General features: G+C 45.8%; 1 protein-coding gene across 1 annotated transcript in view; it reads right to left on the bottom strand.

The window, feature by feature from the left end:
* slc23a3 (solute carrier family 23 member 3) overlaps positions 1–17,520 on the bottom strand; it is an 80,469-nt gene that overhangs the window by 32,702 nt on the left and 30,247 nt on the right. Inside the window, exons 5-7 of the mRNA XM_048599081.1 lie at positions 17,280–17,461; positions 2,605–2,728; positions 1,095–1,242 (exon numbers count right to left, since the gene is read on the bottom strand). Coding sequence (XP_048455038.1) covers positions 1,095–1,242; positions 2,605–2,728; positions 17,280–17,461 — 454 coding nt within the window. The remainder of the gene's footprint in view (positions 1–1,094; positions 1,243–2,604; positions 2,729–17,279; positions 17,462–17,520) is intronic.

Raw genomic sequence — 17,520 nt, 5'->3', positions numbered from 1 at the left:
TTGAGGCACCTTCTCCCACCTCCTCATCTCACCCCCACATACCAGGCCTTGGTATCACACAGTCTGTTATTACACACAACCTATATTAGCCATTAACAGTCACCATTAATAGCTATTCATTCTCCCAGGCTGATCGTTATCCACTCCTTTGTCTGTCCAACTGTTCTTCTCTCTCTTTGTGCTTTATCTCCACCTATTGTTTACTCCTTATCCCCTCCTCCCACCCTATCTTCTGCATAAAAAAATTTTCCCTCATTACCGTCAGTTCTGAGGAAGGGTCACTGGACCCGAAATGTTAACTCTGATTTCTCTTTACAGGTGGTGCCAGACCTGCTGAGCTTTTCATAGAACATAAAACATAGAATATAGAACATAGAACAGTACAGCACAGTACAGGCCCTTCGGCCCACGATGCTGTGCAGAATTTTTACCCTAATCCTAAGGTCTATCTAACCTCCACCCCTACCTTATACTATCATCCATATGCCTATCTAATAGCCACTTAAATGCCCCTAATGAGGCCGACTCCACTACCCTCTCCGGCAATGCATTCCACGCCCCTACCACTCTCCGAGTAATGAACCTACCTCTGACGTCTCCCCTGTATCTACCTCCACTCACTTTAAAACTATGCCCCCTCGTAATAGCTACCTCCACCCTAGGAAAAAGTCTCTGGCTGTCTACTCTATCTATACCTCTGATCATTTTGTACACCTCTATCAAGTCACCTCTCATCCTTCGACGTTCTAAAGAGAAAAGCCCTAGCTCTCTCAACCTTTCCTCGTAAGACCTTTCCTCCATTCCAGGCAACATCCTGGTAAATCTCCTCTGCACCTTTTCCAACGCTTCCACATCTTTCCTGTAATGAGGCGACCAGAACTGGACACAATACTCCAGGTGTGGCCAAACCAGGCTTTTGTATAGCTGCAGCATAACATCACGGCTCTTGAACTCAATGTCTCTATTAATGAAAGCTAACACACCATATGCCTTCTTAACAACTGTATCCACCTGGGTGGCAGCAATTTCTGTTTTTGTTTCTGATTTACAGCATCCACAGTTCTTTCGGGTTTTTTTAATTGGTGTTTGTTTACCTGGGATCGGCATGTTGAACCACGGCACCAAGCCTGTTCCATTGCTTCGAAGAATCCCTCGAGGAGCTCCTGGATGGTAAGGATTCAGAACATTTCCTTCCTGGAGGAGCCCACACAAAATCCACATGAATAAGATGGGCAGCAGGAGCTTGGGGATTAGAAACAATGTGTTAGTCACATCAGAAACAGAGTAGGAGGAGGCCATTGTTCAATAAGATCATGGCCAATTCTCTGCCTTAACACTCTCTACCCATTCCCACTGAGTACCACTGTATCCCCTCTTCTACCCATAAGTCTCCTGACATTGGGAGGTGATGGTCCAGTGGAATTATTATTAAACTATTAATCCAGCAGACCAAGGCAATGTTCGGGTTTTGAATCCCAAAGGTGGCTCAGTGGTTAGCACTGCAGCCTCACAGTGTCACGGACCCGGGTTTGATTCCACCCTTGGGTGACTGTCTGTGTGGAGTTTGCTCATTCTCCCTGTGTCTGCGGGTGTTTCCTCCGGGTGCTCCGGTTCCCTCCCACAGTCCAAAGATGTGCAGGTTAGATGGACTGGCCATGGGAAATTGTCCTGTAGAGTCCAGAAGTGTGTAGGCTAGGTGGATTCGCAATCGGAAAGATGGGATGGGTGTGAGTGGGAGGCTTTTTGGACGGTTGGTGTGGACTTGGTGGGCTGAATGGCCTGCTTCCACACTGTAGGGTTCTAGGATCATTATAGCAGATGGCGGAATTTGAATGCAATATTTAGAAATCTGGAATTAAGAGTCTAATGATGACCATGACACCATCATTATCTGGCCTGGTCAACCACACAAACTGCCCTCTACACAATGAGGGATGCATAATCAATGTTGGCCTAGCCAGGGACACCCACATCCCATGAATGAATAAAAGGAAACTAATGCCAAAGACCCACCCAATCATGGAATCATACAGTATAGAAGAGGCCCATATAGTTAGACCCATCAAGTCTGTACAACCAAGTGCACACTACTACCAGTACTAGGTCCATAGCCTTGAATGTTCTGACACTTCCAGGAGTTATGAGGTTTCCTGCCTCAACCACTCTCCCAGGCAGTGCATTCCAGTCCCGCACCAACCTCCGGGTGAAAGGATTTTCCTCAAATCCCCACTAACCCTCCTGTGAAGAGCGACCATTAGAGACGAATATTCGAATTAGGGCTAGCAGGAGGCCATTCAGCCACTTGATCCTGCGCAACCATTCAATAAGGGTTAACTGCCCTTCTGAAATGGCCGAGGAAGCAACTGGGATCAAGGGCAATTAGGGATGGGGCAACAAATACTGGCCTTTGCCAGTCATGCCAATATCCCAAAAGTAGCAAAGAGAGGAGATCAAGTGTATCTCATGAAATGGCGGAGTAGGTCTGAGGAGTTGAATCTCTGAGGTCTGGTCCCATACGGAACAGCCATTATATCTGGGAATCGTTAGAAACACCCTCTTACTTTAAAACCCAATGATCCCAAATGGGAAACCCACAATACGTACCGAAAATATCCTGAAAAGCGGGAAGTAGGTCTCGACGACAAAGCCTTTGGATCTCTTCCAACTGAAAACAGGTACATGGCAGCTCCGTAGATGTTGGGACAAGAGCACCACGAGGAGTACCAGCCTAAAGAGAGGAGGAAGGGCACAGGAGGAAAGTGTCACCATTTCTTCCAACATGAAAGGATGCAGGGACAACCAGACAGCTTAAGGAAAGTCCCCACAGCTAACTAAGTCATTCTGCCTTGAAGTTTTGTAGCATAGTGGATGTAGTCGCCTGCTTGTGCATAGCAAGATCCAATCTACAACATCATGGTAACAAGCAAGTAAACCATTTTCAGGCCTTGGTAATAGAGTAGATGTGGGGCCCAAGGAACAGGTGAGTACCACTGCTCAAGCTAGAATACTAGAATGAGGGGGCATAGCCTCAAAATAAGGGGAAACAGATTCAGGACTGAGTTGAGGAGGAACTAAAGAAGGGTCCTGACCCAAAATGTCAACATTCCTGTTCCTCTGATGCTGCCTGGCCTGCTGTGTTCCTCCAGCTCCACACTGTGTTATCTCTGACTCCAGCATTGGCAGTCCTTACTATGAGTTGAGAAGGACCATCTTCACCCAAAGGGTTGTGAATCTGTGGAATTCCCTGCCCAGTGAAGCAGTTGAGGATTCCTCCTTGAATGTTTTTAAGGCAAAGATAGATGGATTTTTGAACAGTAAAGGAATTGAGGGTTATGGTGAGTGGGTGGCTAAGTGGAGCTGAGGCCACGAAAAGATCAGACGTGATCTTATTGAATGCAGACCAGGCTCGATGGGCCAGATGGCCTACTCCTGCTCCTATTCCTTGTGTTCTTATGTGTAAGCTATTGTTCGACATGGTATTGGAGGGTTGTCCACGTCAACCCATGTGAGATTGAGTTGGAGGAGCCAGGCTTCAGGAGGTTACAAAGGGACATTGATAATAAGAAACAGAGCTGCCAACACTGAGTCGGATGGTATTCAATGTGTACGTGCGTGTGGGTGTGTAATGGGTGTATCTGTGCATCCTGTGCTGCTGAAATGGTTTACACAGACTTCAGTATAGCCTTTGACAAGGTCCCACATGGAAGGCTGGTCAAAAGGTAAGAGCCCATGGGATTCAAGGCCAAGTTGGCAAACTGGATCCAAAATTGACTTACAAATAGGAGGCAAAGGGTGATGGTGGAGGGTTATCTTTTGTGATTGGAAGCCTACGACCAGCAGTGTACCACAGGGATCGGTTCTGGGACCCTTGCTGTTTGCTGTTTTCGTTAATGACTTGGATGTGGATATAGTGAGGAGGTTGGTCTCAGGCTACAGGCTGATATTGATGAGCTGGAAAACTGGGCAAAGCAATGGCAGGTGGGATTTAATCCGGATAAGCATGAGGTGATGCATTTTGGGAGGTCTGATAAAGGAAGGATATACACAATGAATGGCAGGTTCCTAGAAAGCACTGAGGAACAAAAGGATCTTGATGTACAAGTCCATTAATTCCTGCAGGTGTCAGCACACGTTTTATAGAATCCCTACATAGGCCATTCAGCCCAACAAGAACACACAACCCCTCCAAACAGCATCCCACCCAGACCCATTCCCCATGTCTAATCCAAACATCCCTGAACACTACGGGCAATTTAGCACAGCCAATCCACCCTAACCTGCACATCTTTGGATTGTGGGAGGAAACCCACACAGACATGGGGAGAATGTGCAAACTCCACACAGACAGTCGCCCGAGAGTGGAATCGAACACGGGTCCCTGGTGCTGTGAGGCAGCAGAGCTAACCACTGAGCCACTGCGTCATCCCACCTGCTAAGTTTCTCCAGCAATTTCTGCATTTGTTTCAGATTTCCAGCATCTGCAGTATTTTGCTTAGAACTTCTGGGTTACTTTGCTGCCCTTTCTTAAAACTAGTATGCAGGGAGAGTTTGGGGATCCATTGCAATTTGCTTGTTGGCAGCTAGGGATGGAGTGCAAGCTTTCCTATTCCCTCCCTTCTCCATTCCTCGTTCTCATCTGGCTCATTGGATTGTGGAAGAAATTAGATCACAGAATCCGTACAGCGTGGAAGCAAGCCCTTCAGTCCCTCAAGTTGACACAGACCCTCCAAAGAGCATCCCAACCCAGACCCACCACATTCCTATAAGCCTGCATTTCCCATGCTTAATCTCCCTCGCCTGCACATCCCTGGACACTATGGGCAATTTACTGTGGCCAATCCACCTAATTTGCAAATCTTTCAACTGACCTTCCAAACAAATAGGTGCCTCTGACAGTGCAGATGCCCTTCAGTACCACAGTGGACAGTGAGTTGAGGAAGGTCCTGCACTGAACCTTGTTTCTAAACAGCCTCTTGCTCAGGGGCACTGCACACAGCACTGGGTCTGTCAAAGCAGAAACTGTTCTCACTGGCCAGAGATTCAGTTACTAAAGCGCAGAGATGAAATCTACTTGGCAAAAGAACCAGAGGAAAGATGACGTTTTTTTTTAAAATGCATTGAGTTGCCATGATCTAGAACACTGTGCAAGAATTGCAATAGGAACAGATTCAATAGGAACATTCAAAAGGAAATCATTTCTATTCATGAAAGAAAATCATAGAATCATAGAATCCCTACAGTGTGGAAACAGGCCCTTTGGCCCAACAAGTCCACATCGACCCTTGGAGCATCCCACCCAGACCCATCCCCCTATAACCCTCCTAATCTACACATCCCTGAACACTACAGGCAATTTAGCATGGCCAATCCACCTAACCTGCACATCTTTGGACTGTGGGAGGAAACTGGAGCACCTGGAGGAAACCCACGCAGACACGGGGAGAATGTGCAAACTCCACACAGACAGTTGCCCAAGGGTGGTTTCGAACCCGGGTCCCTGGTGCTGTGAGGCAACAGTGCTGACCATTGTAAGGGTCGTGGAGAAAGGTGAGTGGGACTAATTGTGTAACTCATTGAATGAGGTGACAGCTTTACAACGGGCTGAATGGCTTTTCACTTGGATCAAACTCTCGGAGTACCCCAGGCGTTTACCAATGAACAAAAATGAGGCAAATGCCCCATCTAGTGGAAATCAAAGGAACTGTTGGCTGGGGATTTGGTGCCAGGTGAACTGTTTTCTAGCACATAGCAGCCACATTCTCCTTATAGTGAGGTGATTGTTGGAGACAGTTTAATGCGAGTGTCACCGCATCCCGGGTGAGAAGTATGTCCAGTACCGTGTCCACTACTGGTCTCCCTGTTATAAGAAGGATATTATTAAGCTGGAGAGGGTTCAGAAAAGATTTACCAGGATGTTAACAAAGACAGAAGTTGCTGGAAAAGCTCAGCAGGTCTGGCAGCATCTGTGAATTAAAATTCAGAGTTAACATTTCAGGTCTGGTGCCCCTTCCTCTGAACATGAGGCACAGAGACAGCTCTGGGAGAGTGTTAATGTTCCCACAGTGCCATCTTCCTGCTCTTTGCTTTGCTCCCAGCCCCCAAATTCCCAACCTTCCCCCTCCTCGGCTAGCCAGTCTAGTATATGCTTCAAAATCTTTTTTTTCCCCTTTATTCATCAACAGGATGAGGGAGTCACTGACTAGACAGATTTATTGCCCATCCCTAATTGCCAAGAGGGCAGCTGAGAGTCAACCACATTGCTGTGGGTCTGGAGTCACATGGAGGCCAGACCAGGTAAGGATAGCAGATTCCCCTCCCTAAAGGGCATTAGTGAACCAGATGGGTTTTTCCTGACAATGGACATCATTAGACTCTTAATTCCAGATATTTTTTATTGAATTGAAATTCCACAATCTGGCAAGGCAGGATTTGAACCCAGATCCCCAGAATGTTATCTGGGTCTCTGGATTAACAGTCTAGCAATTATACCACTAGGCCATCACCCCCCCCATATACCTAAACATGACAATTTGTTATATTATTCCATGTGGCAGTGACAGTTGTTGTTCTCACCACACTCAGGGTAAGGAAATTCTCTTGAAATTCTCCATTGAACCTGCACATGAGTTACATTCACTTAACGAAAACAAAATGACAGAACTGCGGATCCTGGAAATCAGGAACAAAAACCAGAAATTGCTGGAAAAGCTCTGCAGGTCTGGCAGCATCTCCGGAGAGAAATCAGAGTTAACCTTTCGGGCCCGGTGACCCTTCCTCAGAACTCCAGTTAAATTCACGCTGTCTCATTCTCATACAAGGCTCCAATGTGACAAGGGGTACATCAGGTTCCAAGTGATCGATTATGATAGAGGGATCCCTAGTCAGAGGCACATACAGATGTTTCTGTCGCTGGTAGCGAGGTATCAGAATGGTGTGTTGCCTCCCTAGTGCCAGGATTAAGGATATCTCGGAGAAGGTGCAGAATATCCTCAACGGAGAGAGGGACCAGCAGGAGGTCATTGTACACATTGGAATTAATAACAAAGGTAGAGAAAAGGACGAGATTCTGAGGAGAGAATATAGGAAGTTAGGCAGGAATTTAAAAAGTGGGTCCACGAGGGTAGTAATAGCTAGATTACTCCCCGTGCCAAGAGCTAGTGAGGGTAGGAATAGAAGAATAGAGCAGATGAATGCGTGGCTGAGGAGCTGGTGCAGGGGAGAAGGATTCACATTTTTGAATCATTGGAATCTCTTCTGGGGTAGCAGTGATTTGGAAGGGAACTAATATACTGGTGAGGAGATTTGCTAGAGCTACTCAGGAGGATTTAAACTAGTAATGGTGTGGGGTGGGACCTAGTGAGGTAGTGAGGAAAGAGATCAGTCTGAGACTATTACAGTTGGGAAAAGGAGCAAGTCAAACAGTCAGGGCAGGCAGGAACAAAGCAGAGAACGAGGTAGAACTGATAAATTAAATTACATTTATTTCAATACAAGAGGCCTAACAGGTAAAGCAGATGAATTCAGGGCATGGTTGGGAACATGGGAATGGGATTTCATAGCAATTACAGAGATGTGGCTTAGGGATGGACAGGGCTGGCAGCTTAATCTTCCAGGGTATAGATGCTATAGGAAGGATAGAGAGGGGGGAAAGAGAAGAAGTGGAGTGGTGTTTTTGGTTAGGGATAACATTACGGCTCTACTTAGGGAGGATATTTCTGGGAATGTGTCCAGGGAAGTTATTTGGATGGAACTGAGAAATAAGAAATGGATGATCACCTTATTGGGATTGTACTACAGAACCCACAATAGTCAGGGGAAATTGAGAAAGAAATTTGTAAGGAGATCTCAGTGATCTGTATGAATAATAGGGTGGTTATGATAGGGGGTTTAAACTTTCCAAACATAGACTTGGGACTGCTATAGTGTTAAGATTGTTGGATGGAGAGGAATTAAGTTAAGTGTGTTCAAGAAAATTTTCTGATTCAGTATATGGATTTAGTATATGGATGTTACCTACTAGAGAAGGTGCAAAACTTGACCTACTCTTGGGAAATAAGGCAGGGCAGGTGACAGAGGTGTCAGTGGTGGAGCACTTTGGGGCCAGCAACATTATTCTATTAGTTTTAAAATAGTGATGAGAAAGGATAGACCGAATCAAAAAGTTAAAGTTCTAAATTGTAGGAAGGCCAATTTTAACGGTATTAGGCAAGGGCTTTCAAAAGTTGATTGGGGGTGGAAGTTTGCAGGAAAAGGGACACCTGGAAAATGGGAAGCCTTCAAGCATGAGATGAGAGTCCAGAGACAGTATGTTCCTGTTACGGTGAAGGGTAAGGCTGGTAGGTGTAGGGAATGCTGGATGACTAGAGAAATTGAGTTTTTGGTCAAGAATAAGAAGGAAGCATATGTCAGGCACAGACAGCAGGGATCGAGTGAATCCATAGAAAAGTATAAAGGCAGTAGGAGAAGACTTAAGGGGGAAATCAGGAGGGTAAAAAGGGGACCTGAGATAGCTTTGGCAAATAAGGGTAAGAAGAATCCAAAGGGATATTACAAATACATTAAGGACAAAATGGTAACTAGGGAGAGAATAAGGCCCTTTAAAGATCATCAAGGCCGCCTATGTGTGGAACCGCGGGAGATGAGGGAGATACTAAATGAGTATTTTGCATCAGCGTTTATTCTGGAGAAGGATATGGAAGATAGAGAACATGGGGAAATAAATAATGACATTTTGAAAAATATACGTATTACAGAGGAGGTGGTGCTGGACAGCTTAAAACACATGAAGGTGGATAAATCCCTGGCACCTGATCAGGTGTATCCTAGGACTCTGTGGGAAACTAGGGAATTGATTACTGGGCCCCTTACTGAGATATTTGTAACTTCGATAGCCACAGGTGATGTGCTGGAAGGCTGGAGATTGGCTAACATGGTGCCACTATTTAAGAAAGGTGGTAAGGAAAAGCCAAGGAACTATAGACTGGTGAGCCTGACATCGATGGTGGGCAAGTTGTTGGAGAGAATCCTGAGGGACTGGATTTACATGTATTTGGAAAGGCAAGGACTGATTAGAAATAGTCAGCATGGCTATTGTGCCTCGCTAACTTGTTTGAGTTTTCTGAAGAAGTAACAAAGAGGATTGATGAGGGCAGAATGGTGGACATGATTGAAATGGGCTTCAGTAAGGCATTCGACATGGTTCCTCATGGTAGACTAGCTAATCAGGTTAGGTCACGAGGAATACAGGGAGAACTGGCCATTTGGATTCAGAACTGGCTAGAAGGGTAGAAGACAGAGGGAGGTGGTAGAAGGTTGCTTTTTGGACTGGAGGCCTGTGACCAGCAGTATGCCACAAAGATCGGTGCTGGGTCCACTGCTTTTCATTATTTATATAAATGATTTGGATGTGAACATGGGAGTTATGGTTAGTAAGTTTGTAGATGACACTAAAATTGGAGGTGTAGTGGACAGCAAAGAAGGTTACCTCAGGGTATAACGGGACCTTGATCAGATGGGCCAATGGGCCAAGGAGTGGCAGGTGAAGTTTAATTTAGATAAATGTGAGGTGCTGCATTTTGGAAAGGCAAATCAGGGTGGGACTTATACACTTAATGGTAAGGTCCTGGGGAGTATTGCTAAGCAGAGAGACCTTGAGGTGCAGGTTCACATTTTCTTGAAAGTGGAGTTGCAGGTGGACAGGTTTGTGAAGGAGGCATTTGGTATGCTTGCCTTTATTGGTCAGTGCATTGAGTACAGGAGTTAGGAGGTCAGGTTGCGGCTGTACAGGACATTGGTGAGACCACTTTTGGAACACTGTGTGCAATTCTGGTCTCCCTGCTATAGGAAGGATGTTGTGAAAGTTAAAAGGGTTTCAGAAAAGATCTACAATGATGTTGCCAGGGTGGAAGGGTTTGAGCTATAGGAAGAGGTGGAATAGGCTGGGGCTATTTTCCCTGGAGCATCGGAGGCTGAGGGGTAGCCTTAGAGAGGTTTACAAAATCATGATAGACAGTATAGGGTAAATATGTCTTTTCCCCAGTGATGATCCTAGAATGTCCCCAAGTGTTGCAAGACAAAAACAGTGCGCTTTTGCATGTTGCAAATTCTGTCAGTTCGCCTGAGAACAGAATGCTGTTTCTAAGAGCAGGACTTGATTTTACAAGTTCTAACTGAGTCAGAGACATTACCAGTTAACCATGAAACTTAAAACAGGAGTCATTAATGCAGTTCTGACACTGTACAGTAGATGGCACCTGTAATTAACTTTGTTGATTGGGGCATAGAGCATAAGACAGGGAGGTAATGTTGAATTTGTTGGGCCTCAGCTGGAGTGTTGTGTACAGTTAGAACCATAGACACACAGAAATGATACGATACAGAAGGAACAATTAACTTTGGTAGAAGCCTACAGAATTGAGGGTAAATTACTGGGGAAGGTTGAGTGGCAGGCAACAGAAAGTAGGGATAATGGTAGATACTCAAATTGGCAGGACGTGACCAATGGTGTGCCACAAGGATCTGTGTTAGGACCTCAATTATTTAAATTATTTATTACTGACTTGGATACCATACTGAGCCAGGAATGAGACATGAATACACATGATCTAAATCATACAAGCATGTGTCTGTCATATCTTGGTCACTGTTACTGTCCCATCCCTCTTGCTGATTTGCGTTCTGCACCAGGGCTTGAGTGCAGAAAGTTCAGAATTTTCCAGCGCAGTACCGAGGGAGCACTGCAGTGTCAGAGATGTCATTCAAGACCCGGGGACTACCTGTGTAGGGTCATTATTGCCTTGCTGCTCCTGGGATCTTTCTGTGTACAAATTAAACTGCATGAGTCACTTGGTGGGCAGCAGACAGGTACTAGCATTTCTAGAGATATTGGAAAGGGCCAGGAATTCAGGGAGATATCCCTGCTCTTCTTTGTAACAGTAATCTGAATCGTTCACACCATTTAAATCTTCTTCTGGACAAGTAGTGCCTCCAAGAAAGTCATTGCCTCACAGGGAAAAAGAAACTTCAGAGAAGATGGGAACATGTAAATGAGCTGGGCTCTGCTTTCTTTCTCTCTTAGGTGCTGACCTATCTTGCTGGGTGTTTCCAGTGACATTTCACTTCAGGTTTCTGACAATACAGTGTGGAGCTGGAGGAATACAGCAGGCAGCATCAGAGGAGCAGGAAAGTTCACATTTCAGGTCGGGACCCTTCTTCAGAAAAAAGGCCTCTGACCGTTTTGCAGCATTCCCTTCTCCCCATTGCCACCAAGCTCTGCCTTTTCACCAATTCACCACCAGGTGTCAGTGTGCTCCACAGGTTAACCTGCAGTTTGTCAGGGGGACTGAGAGTTCCACAGAAGCACCTTTCAGGGCTATACCCTCTACTAGGTCTGTACTTCCCCTTTTGATATTTTAGTTTGATGGGAATGGGAGCCTGTCTTGGCTCCAGCTCGCAATGTTTTCACCTTGGAGCCATTAAGGTTGTGGGTCCTCGTGCAGTACTGCGAGAACAAAAAATGCTGGAGATCGCAGCAGGTCGGCCAGCATCCATGGAGAGAGCAAGCTAATGTTTCGAGTCTAGATGACTCTTCATCAGAGTGGACATGAAGTGTGGCAGGGACAGCATTAATGCAATAGTGGGACCACCTTGCAGAACACCTCGGGCCTGTGCACAAGCATGACCCTGTCCTTCCCATAGCTGGTCATTTTAAGGGTCCAAGGGTCACTGGACCCGAAACGTTAACTCTGTTTTCTCCTTCACAGATGCTGCCAGACCTGCTGAGCTTTTCCAGCAACTTTGTTTTTGTTCCTGATTTACAGCATCCTCAATTCTTTTGATTTTTATTTAGAACCAAATCTCATCTTCAGACTAGGTACTTTACAGCCTTCTGGGCTCAATATTCAGTTCAACACTTTCAAATCGTGAACCAGCTCCCATTCCTTCCCTTTCTTTTAGTTTTACTTGTTACAATCTCTGTCACCATGTCCTCTGTCCCCTCCCCACACCCCAGTGGGACTTTTCTGATGAAGGGTCTAAGCCCGAAACGTCAGCCTTTCTGCTCCTATGATGCTGCTTGGCCTGCTGTGTTCATCCAGCTCTACACCTTGTTATCCCAGTGGGACTGTCTGTTCTTTCCGGTCTGGCAGTTAGATGCACCATTGTTCTGCCATTCTCACATTCCCATCACTTAATCTGAACTATTAACACCTCTTCTCCCCCAGCACTCCAAACCTCCACACCCCGCCCCCCAACTATTGCATAAATGCTGTCCCCTCCACACTTCATGTCAGCTCTGATGAAGAGTCATCTAGACTCGAAACGTTAGCTTGCTCTTTCCCCAAGGATGCTGGCTGACCCGCTGTGATTTCAAACTCTCAGATAAGACATTAAAGTGACGCCTTCTCAAGTGGATGTGACCAGTTCCACTGCACAGTGGCTGTTGCTTCCCTTTTCATCCTGGTCAATATTCTGTCTTGTTTTTTCACGGGACTTGCTGGCTGGGTCAACATTAACTGCCCATCCCTATTTGCCTTTGAGAAGGTGGTAGTGAGCTGCCTTCTTGAACCGCTGCAGTGCCGAACATGGGTATGGAGGAACTGCCTTATGTGGAGACGTTGAGCAGGTTGGGCTTGGACTCATCTGAATTTAGAAAAGTGAGAGACAACCTTATTGAAACCTACAAGATTCTTGGGGATTGGACAGGGTAAGGAAAGGTTGTGTCCCCTTGTGGGAGAGACTGGGAACAGACGGTATAATCTCAGAATAAGGGGTCACACATTCAAGACAGGGATTTCTTCCCTCAGAGGGTAGCAAAACTGTGGAATTATTTACCCGTCGAGGCTAGGCTGTTCAGTATATTCAAGGCTGAAATAGAGAGATTTTTAAATCAGTCAGGGAACCAAGAGTTATAGGGACAAGGCAGGAAAGTAGACATGAGTAGACATGGATCAGCCATGATCCTATTGAATGGCACAGTAGGCTCAAGGGGCCAAATGACCTACTCCTGTTCGTGTTTCTTATTTGGTCTCATGGCAGGAAAGTGGAGTTGAGGATTGTCAGATCAGCTGTGATCTCATTGAATATTGGTGCAGACTCAATGGACTACTCCTGCCCCTATGTCTTATGGCTTTATGGTCTTATAGTCCTTATGGTGTAGACAGACTCAGTAACATTACGGGGGAATTCCAGGGTTTTGACCCAGTGACAATGAAGGTGGTGGTGTTCCCATCTATCTGCTGCCCTTGTCCTTCTAGATTGCTAGGGGTTACAGGTTTGGTAAATTACTGAGTTCCTGCAGGCCAGCTTGCAGTACACACTGCTGCGACTGAGCGTCGGTGGTGGAGGGAGCGGATGTTTGTGGATGTGGTGCCAATCAAGCGGAGGCTGCTTTGTCCTGGATGGTGTCAAGCTTCTTGAGTGTTGTTGGGGCTGCACTCATCCAGGCAAGTGGGGAGTATTCCATCACACTCCTGACTTGTGCCTTGCAGATGATGGACAGGCTTTGGGGAGTCAGGAGGTGAGTTACACACTGCAGTATTCCTAGTCTCTGACCTGCTTTTGAGGCTACTGTGTATGCTTTATTCATGATAAACAAAGAGATTCAAAGACATTGAAAGTAACACTCGTTACCTTTATGTTTTAATGACTGGCCAGGACAATTCTACATGTGGTAGAGCTCATATGGCTTGTCTAGTCCAGTTTGTGATCAATGGTAATCCCAAGATTTTGTTGGGAGATGGTTTGGGCTCAAATTGAGCATTGACCTTCAGCAGGATTGGACGGAATATTTATCCTGTGTCCAGTTGGTTGCTGCATTTCCACATTTCGAAAAAAAGAATTTATGTATATATTTTTTTAAATTTGCCATTTTAACCTATTTTTCCCTGATCAACATGGCCAGAGATTTCTTACAAACCTCTGGAACAGTTAAGACTTGAACCTGGGTCCCTTAAGTTTAGGGGGGAAGGGGGGTGTTGGGTATGGATACTACCACTGTGCCACAAGAGACCACCCCCACTGTCTGCTGTTATCACACAACCTTGGAGTGGGCGATATCTGAACGCAGACCTCCTGTTCCAAAAATAGGGACATTACCACTGCAACATGAGAGCCCAGGAGGAAATAATTGTTTGGGTGCGGGCGCTTTGGGATGCCCATGATAATTAGATTCTTGATAATTATTTGTGTTATTTCTTCTCTGTTTCGTGCTTTTTGTTCCTAGTAGCCTACCCATTGATCTTACACAGAGACACAACAGTACACTGTAAGGTCACTGACTCTCTAGGATTGTCATTTAAACATCATTCTGTTTGCCCCCACCCCCTTTGCCTCTCATCGAGGAGACAGATGGGTAAGAGGCTTCTTATGATAGGTGGAAGTTCCAGGTCATGTGACCTCCGATCAGTATTGGTAACAGTGGGTTGTTGAGAGTGCTGAGTTTGAGACACGTTTAGTTCTGTTTGTACTTTCCTCCCAAGTGTTTGGGTTCCCTTGATCTGAACTGTTCTCACTTCTTTCCTGCTCATACAGGGTCTCGACAAGGTTTGCCAAAGGAAAACATTGGTCGCTGAGTCAAATAATTACCTTTTTATTCACTCGTGGGAGGTGAACATCACTGGCTGGCCAGCATTTCTTGAAATGTTACAAAGTCTGATGTAAAGGACATCATGGTAATGTCATTGGGCTTATCAACCAAATTGTTTGGGAGGCATAGGTTCAAGTTCCACCATCTGGAAGCATTTAAATTTAATAAAATCTGGAATCGAAAGTTAATCTCAGTATTGAGAAACTAGTATTAACTATTATTTTGAAAAATCTATCTAGTTCTACTTTAAGGAAGGAAATCTGCCATCTTTACCTGGTCTGGCTTGCACGTGACTCCAGACCCATTGCCATGGAATCCTGGAAATCTGGAATTCCCTCCCTAAGGACATTGAGGGTCAACCCACAGCACATGGACTGCAGTGGTTCAAGAAGGCAGCTCAACACCACCTTCTCAAAGGGCAACTAGGGATCGGCAATAAATGCTGGACCCAGCCAGTGATACCCACATTCCACAAATGACTAAAAAAAACTCTTAGCCATTGTTTCAAATGTCTCCACAAACCTCTCAGTGATTAAGGATCAGTGTTAAACATTTGCTTCGTCAGGGACGACCATGTCTCATGAGTGAATAAAAATAAACAGCTGGCTCAAAAAGCCAGACTCGTGATGAGAAATGTAGAAAGAGGTTTAGGGAGAGAAAACATAGCCAGTGAGGGTGAATGGAAAGGAGCTTGAATAGACAAGAGAGTTGCAGAGATCTCAAAGGAGGATGGCACGGTGGCTCAGTTGTTAGCAGTGCTGCCTCATAACACTTGGGACTGAAGTTCAATCCCACCCTCGGGTGACTGTCTGTGTGGAGTTTGCACGTTCTCCCTGTGTCTGTGTGGGTTTCCTCCCGGTGCTCCGATTTCCTCCCACAATCCAAAATATGCAGGTTGGGTGGTTTGGGCATGCTAAATTGCCCAGAGTGTGCAGGCTGGGTGGGTTAACCATGGGAAATGCAGGGTTACAGGGATAGGGGAAGGGTGCCTGGGTGGTGTGCTGTTTGGAGGGTCGATTGTGGACTTATGGCGAAATTGCTAAATCTAGCAGGGATTGTATGATTAAAGAACTTGAGTGGGTTACAGGGACTTGGGATGAAGTTCATGGAGGGATTTAAACATGAGCAGAAGGGGGAGGGTGGAGAACCATTGTAGGGTCAGTCGGTACAAGGTTGATGGGTGACCAAGACATGGTGTGGAACAGGAGCAGGGGGTAGTCTGTCAGACAGACCAATGTCTGTGGGGAGCAGAAAGGGAATAAGGAGGACATCACAGTGATGGTGCCTAAAGGTAACACAGGCCTAGGGGGTGGGCTCCCTTTGGAGGGAAGTTACCAGGATAATTCCTGAGAAGATCTCTGGCCAAAATGCCCACCGCAGCCAGCTCTCACACAATATCGAACTGGTCGCTTCCCGTTGTGATTTGTGGGATCTTGCTGTGTGAAAATTGGCTATGGGTTAGGACAGTGACCGGGAGTCAAAGATGAAGTGATTTGAGAGCCTTGAAGAACATCGGGCTCTCTTGGGGATGCAAAAGGCACTACGTAAAGGCACGTCAATTCATTCATCAGAATGCTTATTGGCCTTCTCCTCACCATCACTCTTTGTCTCTGTCAGCCTTAACCCCCTCCCTCAACCAAACAGCCAGTGCTTCACGGTTTGTGGGATCTTGCTGTGCACTACTTGGCTGTCTCTGCATCACGGGGGATTGCGCCTGGAGCGAAGTCACTGTACATAAGGCCTATCCTTAAAGTCTGGGCCAGAGAATGTTCTGAGCACCTGGGTATGAATCCCATTGGGGCAGATGGTTTAATTAGAATTCAACATCAAGCCCCTCATGAAGACCATGAAACTATTGTTGGTAAAAACCCATCTGGTTCACCGATGGTCTTTATGGAGTCATAGAGTCATATAGCACAGAAACAGACCCTTCGGCCCAAACTATCCATGTTAAACATATTTCCAACCAAAACTAGTCCTACCTGCCTGCTCCTGGCCCACAATCCCTCCAAACCTTTCCTAATTGTGCACATATCTAAGTGTCTTTTAAACATTGTAATTGTACTCATATCCACCACTTCCTCAGGAAGTTTATTCCACATGCGAACCACCCTCTGTGTAAAAAATTTGCACCTCATGTCGTTTTTAAATCTCTCTCCTCTCACCTTAAAAATGTGCACTTGGTCTTGAAATCCCCCATCCTAGGGAGCAGACATCTACCATTAACCCTATCTATACCTCTCATTATTTCATAAACCTCTATAAGGTCACTTCTCAACCTCCTATGTTCCAAAGAAAAATGTTCCATCCTTTCTAATTGTTTTATAACTCAAACTTCTCATACCCGGCAACATCCGGTAAATCTATTCTGAACCCTCTCTAGCTAAATAATATCCTTCCCATAACTGGAAAGAAACCTGGCCTACTGGTGCCTCCAGACCCACAGCAATGTAGTTGACCCTTAACTGCCCTCTGGGCAATTAGGGATGGGCAATAAATGATGTCCATATCCTGTGAATGAATAAAAGAAAGAGTAGCTTGATGAAGCTAGATGAAGAGGAGGTGCGAGGCAATTAATTTGGAGGGCAAACAGGGACAAATCTGTACTTTCATTGCAATGATAAATCATTATGACAGGCAATCAGTATTTGTTACATCCAAGGTGACTTGAAACATTTGGGTATGTTGTACTCACAGAGCAGTGACACCCCAGTGCGATGAGCTGAAATTTGCGACCTCTTTGTAGCAGGACAGGCCAATTATCGACAGCATAGGAGCTAGTACCATGGGGCCACAATGTCGGGACACCAGGCCCTGCAGCCCTGAAAATCCAAGGGACACTTGTAGGATTCCCGAAACAATAACAGCACCACGAACCTGGAACCATCCGAAACAGAGGAAGCAGTTAGCTTGTCCCTCCCTAACATCCAAAGCTC

This window comes from Rhincodon typus, chromosome 7 (assembly GCF_021869965.1).
Source record: "Rhincodon typus isolate 14 chromosome 7, sRhiTyp1.1, whole genome shotgun sequence".
Classification (NCBI taxonomy): Eukaryota; Metazoa; Chordata; class Chondrichthyes; order Orectolobiformes; family Rhincodontidae; genus Rhincodon; species Rhincodon typus.
The sequence above is the reverse complement of the archived record's forward strand: the minus strand, read 5'-3'. Positions and strand labels throughout refer to the sequence as shown.